At 42.0% G+C, this 8,399-nt stretch overlaps 1 protein-coding gene across 1 annotated transcript; it reads left to right on the top strand.

Annotated features, from left to right (window-relative positions):
* The first annotated feature begins 313 nt into the window (after positions 1–313).
* Positions 314–4,262, top strand: LOC115680567 (glutamate receptor 2.9-like). Its single transcript, XM_030604385.2, has 5 exons — positions 314–724; positions 939–2,206; positions 2,505–2,814; positions 2,906–3,303; positions 3,862–4,262. The coding sequence occupies exons 1-5, from the start codon at positions 418–420 to the stop codon at positions 4,162–4,164; spliced, it is 2,586 nt and encodes an 861-aa protein (XP_030460245.1). The 5' UTR covers positions 314–417; the 3' UTR covers positions 4,165–4,262.
* The last annotated feature ends 4,137 nt before the right edge of the window (positions 4,263–8,399 follow it).

The raw sequence follows: 8,399 nt of genomic DNA, 5'->3' as shown, positions 1-8,399 counted from the left end.
CGATGACTTGGTCTATATCGTCAAAGTCCACGAGAGTTCGAATCTTAGAAGGATCGGGGCGTGTTCCCCGAATGAATACTGACCATGGACTCTTCGCTGCAGTCCAGGAAAGACTTTCCGGGAAAATTAAAAAAAAAAAAACTTTAGTACTTGAAAGACCAAATCAACACTGACTTTTTGGGACAGCACCACGGACTGACAAAAATTTTGCATGCAAATCATTTTCCTTGCTCCCTTTTCTTGGAAAGTCACTTCCTTCGCACTTACGTATGCCCCTCTCTCTCCCTTCACCATAAGTATGTAGGAATTGTCAAATGGATCGTCCCTTCCACGACAGACACACGCCCATTATCTGCAAAGCAATATAGTTCAACACTTGTTTGAGCTTTGTGGGGAGGAGTTATTAAGGTTTTTGTGATGGGTTTTCTTCAAAGCTCATGTAACAGAAGTGCAAGACACATTTTGTCCATCTCGAAGCTGTTTCTCTTGCTCTCGCCGCTCCTCCTCCCGAGCTACTCCGGTGCAGCCACCAGAGCCATGGATGCCGGGAACGTGTTCAAAGTGGGCGTGATTCTTGATTTGGACTCACGTCTCGGCGACCAAATGCGTATGGCAATCGAAATAGCATGCCAAGACGCGAACAGCATCTCATCATCCGGAAGTCATTACATAAAGCCACGTTACATAAACTCCCACGCGAAGCCCCTTCGAGCAATTTCGGCCGGTTAGTCAATCATTGTCCTTCCTCAGTTTGGTACCTGCAGCCTGCAATAATTTCTGCTTTGTTTGTTGCAAACATGTCAATTGCCACGAGCAGTAACAAAAAAAACCACCCCATGTCTGCTTTGAGATATGAACCTGTTGTTACTTTTTTCTCGACTGCATGTGTAGCATATTGAATTAGTATATTGAATTCCCCTTTTTTTCTCTTTTAACAGCTGAAAAGCTGATCAAAAGGAAGAATGTGCAAGTTATTATTGGCTTGGAGACATGGGAGGGAGCAACTTTAGTAGCCGAAATCGCTAATCAATCTCAGGTACCAGTCATATCCTTTGCCAGAGATAATGTAACACCGACATTGATGGCGCAAACTCTATGGCCTTCACTGTTTCGAATGAGTACCGATGAATCCGACCAAATTAAATGCATTGTAGATGTAGTTAGTTCTTATAACAGGCGAAGAGTATCAATAATATATGAGGCTGGGGCATACGATACTATGTACTCCAAGCTGTTAAATTCTTTGTCGGAGGAGCTTGGAAAAATCGGCTCGACAATAGAGGACCAGCTGATTCTTCAAGCATTCTCATCTCCAACCGGAGCAGAAGTTTCTTTGGAAGAAAATTTAATGAAGCTGAAGGGAAAGGCATCTCCCATCTTTATTGTTCTAGGATTGTCGTCACCGGGAAGTGCTCATTTTCTCAAAGAAGCAAAGAAGATGGGACTCTTCTACGCAGATTCAATATGGATATTTGCTGAAAAACCATTTGCCAATCTCTTAAATTCAGCAGAACAATCAGCAATCTCCTCCACTGTTGAAGGCGCCATAGGAGTAATCACCTACCGTCCTGAAAACCAGGCATATAGAGAATTCAAATCCAAATTCTTGAATATGTTCCGTCACAAGTATGGAGAAAACTTCAATTTCGAGCCAGATATCGATGCTGTTCGAGCATACGATTGCATTATGGCCGTTAAAAATGCGGTAGATGCAGTGCCAAACCATGATATTATGCCTGGGTTTTTGCTTAATAGAATATTGCGCACTAGACTCACGGGTTTGAGTGGGCCAATACGATTTGAGAAAGGTCAGTTGGCACATCGACCCAAATTCCAACTCGTAAGTGTTAATGGAAATGAATATAGAGAGCTTAAGCTTTGGTCTCCCAATTTCGGTTTCTCTGGGAGTTTTGTGGCAAAACAAAGTTCAAGAAGAAATTCGTACGCAATTGCAGACAGATTTAAGACCCAAGAAGGACAGACTTCTGGTGAGAACAAGCCCATGGTGATTGGAGTTCCCGGTAAAACTCCTTTTGATAAGTTTGTGAAGGAGGAAATGGATGGCACAACCGGGAAAGCAAACTACATTGGCTTTTGCATAGATGTTTTTGAGAAGGTTGTTTCTCATTTTCCTGAACGTTTCGACTATAAGTTTTCTCGTCACGATGGAACATACGAGGACTTGGTTAACAAAGTTCGTGATAAGGTATGGTACCACACCATCTCTGTTCTTGCATGATTGTTGCATGATCGCATCATAGAATATCAACTGTTACTTTCTCTGGATACACAAACCATCAGAGCCTGAATAAATTAACCCAAGCAACACGTTCATTTCGCACAGATACCAATTTTCACTCACAAAATTGTATCACTTTGCATTAATAGACTGTCAAAGCCTCGCACCCTGTTAATACTAACGTTCTGCTCTGATGGTGCACTTTCAGTATCAATTTCTAAAGTAGTCACTTTGATGTTGTTCCATGTTATGAAATTAATGGAAGACCTACGACGCTGCAGTCGGTGACATAACTATTCTGGCCAATCGCTCACAGTATGTTGAGTTCACACAACCGTTTATAGCATCAGACCTTACAATGATAGTCCCAGCAAAACGGGACACAGACAGGGCATTGATCTTCATGCAGCCTTTCACTCCAACAATGTGGATTGCCTCTGGAGGCATCCTTGTATACACAATGTTGGTAGTTTGGTTCTTGGAGCGTCCAATCAATCCGGAATTTAGAGGCCCTTGGACAAATCAGCTCTCGACTGCTCTTTGGTTCACCTTCTCCTCTCTCTTCTTTGCTCATAGTAAGTAACTTCCCTTTGTTGATTATAGTCCATGTACACTCTTTTGGGCCCGAACTTCCGACAATTACACATGCATTGCTGACTTTTGCAGGGGAGAGAGTCTACCGCAACTTCACTCGGATCGTGCTGGTGATTTGGTTCTTTGTAGCATTGATCTTGACGCAGAGTTACACGGCCGGCCTCACCTCGTTGCTCACTCTCCAGGAGCTCAAACCGACTGTGACCACCATGGAATGGCTGAGAATTTCTAAAGCAAGAGTGGGTTGTGACCCCGATGCTTTCATTTGTGACTATCTGACTCACACGCTAAACTTCTCGAAGGAAGCCATTGTCGGCATAAGCAACACTTCCAGCTATGGAGATGAATTCAGAAGAGGCAACATCGCCGCTCTTTTTCTGGAATACCCATATGAGAGAGCTTTCTTCACTGAGTATTGCTATGGATATGTTGCCACTCAAGAAAACTACAGATTTGGCGGTTTTGGCTTTGTAAGTACGATCCAGTTACTCTGCGTAGTCTTCATTTCTCGGAGTGTTAATAGATCCTGAGTGTTGCATCTCTTTAGGCTAGGTCAAAAAGAAAAAGGGGCTTGAGAACTAAACTACCATACCAAATCCCAACAGAGTGACATAGAGTGTGGACTGATATACAAACTGAAACCCACTTAGCACTTGAATATTCCTCAGTGAATGATTTGATCCATGTGTTTCAAATTGAGTTCATAAAAATGGTATAGAGGGAGTCGAAACTTTAGGACGACCCCCCCCCCCCCCCCCCAAGTATTTATCGACATTACACTTAAGTCTATTAGCTTGCGAACCAGGTATTAATGCAGTGGCATCAAATTACTTGCCACTACAGAAGCAGGACGTATACAAATTCCCAAGTGAGAGCACCAGAATCGATATTCGACCACCAAACGTCTCCTGGGGTTACTATAGCCAAAAAGAGAAAAAAGAAAGGATTGTGCGAACATTAATCAGCCACTAGTGGCTATGGAATTGATCTTCCTTGTTACTTGACTCTCCTTTCCTGCCCATATGCAGGTGTTCCCAAAAGGCTCTCGACTAGCTGCAAATTTCTCCGAGGCCATTTTGGAGCTTTCAGAGAGCGGTGAGATGAAAAGATTAGAGTACAAGTGGTTCCCTCCTGAGTGTACGATGAGGAACTTCACCAATGAGACACCGCGGTTGGGCCTCAACAGCTTCTGGGCGCTCTATGCTCTCACCATCGCCACTTCCACGGGCTGTTTCCTCTTTGCATGCCTCTGCACAAGAAGGAATCGCCAGGACCATGAACAAGGAAGCGCCGGCGACAACATGAGCGTGACAGAGATGAGTATTCTGTAGTGTAAATGAATGTACAGTGGCGTAGTTTTAGGCTCGATAGTGAAGGGGGGAACATTATTCATGAATCTTGATCAATTCAAAAGCTGAATCTTCTTGCACATGAAAACTAGCAAACACATGTTTGAAGAAGAAAAGGGTTCTGTAGTTAGCTCACTAAGTTGCCAATCGCTCATTTCTTCACGGATTCAGCTTTGAACTCTGTTCGTTCTCTTCCAAAAATTATACTGTGTGTGGGAATGTAGGATCGGTTACAGCAGCTAAGGGGGAAACTGACGCAAACGAGCCTGTTGGTCCTCGCTTTGAGGCTTAAGTTATTGAACATACAACAAAAAATCATGTTCAAATTAGCTTTTGGGACTTTAGGCTATTGCATAAGCTATCGAAGATAGACTCATAAAATACACACCAGAACATCAACAACAGCTTCATAGCATGGGAGCTGATAGCGATTCGAAATAAGCAAGGTACTCATAGTACTTGGTACAATTAGAGAGTGTTAAAATAGCATAATTCTAGTGTTTTGTGCCCACAGATGCGGACTTTTTTTTCTCGTGCTGGTCAATTTTTAATCAGCGCCTGTGAGTGTCAAAAAACTAGTGATAAAAGAATGATTAGAGACCTTTTTCTAGGTAATTTGTTAGTAACTTAGCAATCTTTGATTTAGGAATCAACCTTCTTCGCCACGAGGCTTTTAATGAGTCACATGAACGGGCTCACTATTGTTGGGTTTTGTGCAAAATTGGTGCTAATGAGAAACAAATCAAAGTCATTTTAAAGCTTCTCTCTGGTACGGACGTACACTTGTCTTTGTTATGGCTACATAAGATAAGTGGGATTTGGTTCTGCTGTACTTTGTTCTTCCTTGGTTGTAAAAGATCAAAACAAGAAATAATTTATCATTTCGAATCGACGGCCCATCACCTTTGACTTTCTTTAGCTGCGTCTTCAAGAGACGTACAAAATCCATTTTTCCGTTGATAAACAAAGCGCAAAGGAGGCATGTGAAATGGCCAAACAAGCGTTTTGCAGTTTCTAGGTTTTTGTATTGTCCAAAATGACAAATTACACGTAAATGGATCGTTTACGCCATGTGACTGGATGCTGGTGTTCTAGATTCTCTTCAAGATATGTCTATGATTATGAATAATCATCAGATATCACCTACGAAAAGTATACCTTCTAGGGGTGAGCATGGTCCAGGTTGGGCCGGTCCACCCCCTAACCGTAGGACCAACCTACACAGTGTTGGTCCTCAATTTTTGGGACCGAGGATCGACCATATTGAGCCTGGGACTAAGGACCGGACCGACCCAATAGGTTCGGTCCGGTTCCAGGGTCAACCCGGGACCAACCGGTAATTTTTTTGTTTTATTTTTTGTACTCCTTGAAAAGGAAAACTTACTATTTCAAATTACATATCATTGACAATGCAGCGCTGTGCAACCAAACTATAAATACCATTACATATTTAACAACAATCAATGACCCCAACAATCAACTCAAAAATAACCAGCTTCAACCCATAAACTCCAGACTCACTCTTTGAGTCAAGACTCACCCGCTCGAGCGACGAGCGGCGAGCGCTTCAACCCATAAACTCCAGACTCACCCTTTGAGTCAAGACTCACCTGCTCGAGCGACGAGCGGCGAGCGGCGAGCGTCGAGAGGCCAGAGGCGAGCGCCAAACAGGGTGAGTGTGAAGTTTTTTTCTTCGATTTTGGCAAAATGGAGAGTCTGAACTCTAAAGACTAAAGAGAAGATAAGAAGATGTTGTCAGTACCACTACCAGAGGAGGACCGAGGGTTTTGGACGCATGAGAGGCGTGAAAAAAGACTAAAGAGAGACTCTGAGACTGTACAAAAAAGACTAAAGAGAGAAGTTGTCGAGGATGACGCCGTGAGTAACAGTGTAACACCGTTTTGGACACGTGAGAGGTTGAGAGTTGTTTCCCACCTTTTCTTTTTTGGTCAGTTTTTCACAGCATTTCACAATTTCAATTGGATTCTCTACATAAAAAAATTATAAATAATATATTAAATATATAATATATATAATATATTTCAGATATATTATATATAATATATATAGTCCGGGTTGGTCCGGGTTGGACCGACCCTAAACTATATGGACCAAGGACCAACCCACACAGTGCTGGTCCAGGGATCCCAGGACCAAGGACCGACCCAGTCTCCCTGGGAACCGGACCAGGACCGGTAGGGTTGGGCCGGTCTAGGGTCAGTCTAGGGTCAACCCTGGACCGATGCTCACCCCTAATACCTTCAACTCTTTTGCTGTAATGATTCACGAGAAAGCAAGACAATGAATGTAACAAAAGAGTAGGATCCTCTCCTATGGTTGTGTTAAGATCGTGCACGTTGCGAGATCGGGACACATGTTGGTTATACTCTGTGTTGGTGCACACCCGACAAAATCTCTTGTGTGCAATGCGTGTGTATATATGGCAAATCACAAGTACCATCGAACTAATTTATCCTCCTAAATGAGATCATTCTATTGATTAGAGATATCGTATTAACATGCCAACATGCGGGGTATCTCTAAACACAAGCACTTCTAACACAGTTGTAAGCGAGAGCATGCTACTGGACAGACTTCAAGGTACTACAGACTTGTAAGTTACCAAAAAAGAAAATGAACATTTAATTAAGAACAATTTTCAAATTAAGTTTATAAACGGAAGATAATATTCATTGGTATTTCACGATGAAGACACGAATTTCGGAAAAAAAATTGGCAGTTGAAAGGAATATGCAGGCGTGCACTATGGCTTAGGCTCCGTCTGTTTCGTAAAAAATGAATGATTTGAAAAACGTTTTCCTAAAAATGATCGTTTACATGGCTTACAAAAATGAATGAACGAAAAATATTTTTATCGTCCACGAAAAAATTTAGAAATAAATTATTATAGACAATGAAAACATTTTTCATTGACTAATTATTTTAAGCGATACGAGCAATCATTTTTAGAAAAATATTTACCAAATCATTCATTTTCTGCGAAACAAACGGAGTCTTACATTTAGTTTAGTAGATTGAGTCGTCCTTGACATGAACGCCTTCGTCGGTAAGCTTCCCCACTGATACCCTTTCCATTTTGATGCGATTTTCAATCTTATCTTACAGGCACCAAATAAAGGATGAGATTATCCACGATTTGAACAATTTCTAATTCAACATTTTCCTATCATATCCCAATCCATGTCCGGGCAGCCAAACGCGACGTGAATTTGCAACTTTTCTTTGAACGTATTGGTTGCTAATGTTAATATACGTAAGTGGACTTCCACTTTCCATGGAGTACCTACCTTTCGAAAGGGATTTCAGTTTTTTACATAAGAGAACAAATATTATCGTAAAATGTGAAGGGTGGTCCTCCTCCTCAGCTTTTAACTGCACTCACACGACAGAAAGGCTCACTTTACACTAAAGACAGACCAGAGGCAGAGAAGCACAGTGGGAAAGAGATGGAGTCAAATGGCCTTTAACCATTTGAAGACTATTGAAGAGAATCTCGCGATCTGCGTGATGTCCTTCCTTTGCACATGTCCTGCATTTAAGAAGCTTCACGCTTTGTATGGCCCTTTTGTCTGTGATTCCATTGCCCACCAATCAGCTGCTGCAGCCTTCTATTTTAGAAACACCACCAAACTTCATCAAGATAGCCAACCAAAGTTGTACAAACCACCATCTTATTTGACATTTGTATCGTGCGTCATTAACTATCAATCGTTGGATGACACTGTTTGACAAGAGAAAAAAAATCGACTAATCCACAAATCCCAGCCACTGAGCGACAGCCGTGTGCAGTATATTCTAGTACATTAGAAATTTCCTTTGGTGATTGTCTTCTTTGCAAAGACCTAAGTTCGAATCGATGTGAATTCTTCCGGGATCGTCCTCTCGGGTTTTACGAGAATGGACCTGCGGACTTCGGCGACATGTGGGACAGGGAACGAGTTTAATCGCTATGGTTGCTTAAATAGTCTCGGACATCCTATCATTTATAAGAGCGCAAAATAATCAATGCAGCAAAGAATGTGCTGGATCCTCAATCATGATGGTACGATGATTGCTCCTTTCCCGTGACTGGATTCTTGCTGGAGTCTCGCTTTTGATCACAATCGCTTCTTGAACAGTAATAGTTTCTCTGATATATGATGGTTCTCTTATCGCCGTGATTGAATTCAACAATATCACGTTTTTATCAAATTCAA

The sequence above is a fragment of the Syzygium oleosum genome, unplaced genomic scaffold (assembly GCF_021117445.2).
Source record: "Syzygium oleosum isolate NSW1041296 unplaced genomic scaffold, Sole_v2.1 Sole_v2.11, whole genome shotgun sequence".
Lineage (NCBI taxonomy): Eukaryota > Viridiplantae > Streptophyta > Magnoliopsida > Myrtales > Myrtaceae > Syzygium > Syzygium oleosum.
This window is presented reverse-complemented; position numbering and strand designations above follow the sequence as displayed.

Bases quoted from the DNA above. Each gene is read 5' to 3' on its own strand.
- LOC115680567 (XM_030604385.2), top strand. From the start codon at position 418: ATGGGTTTTCTTCAAAGCTCATGTAACAGAAGTGCAAGACACATTTTG. The intron at 725-938 runs GTTAGTCAATCA...CTCTTTTAACAG, and splicing joins CCTTCGAGCAATTTCGGCCG to CTGAAAAGCTGATCAAAAGG. The intron at 3,304-3,861 runs GTAAGTACGATC...GCCCATATGCAG, and splicing joins GATTTGGCGGTTTTGGCTTT to GTGTTCCCAAAAGGCTCTCG.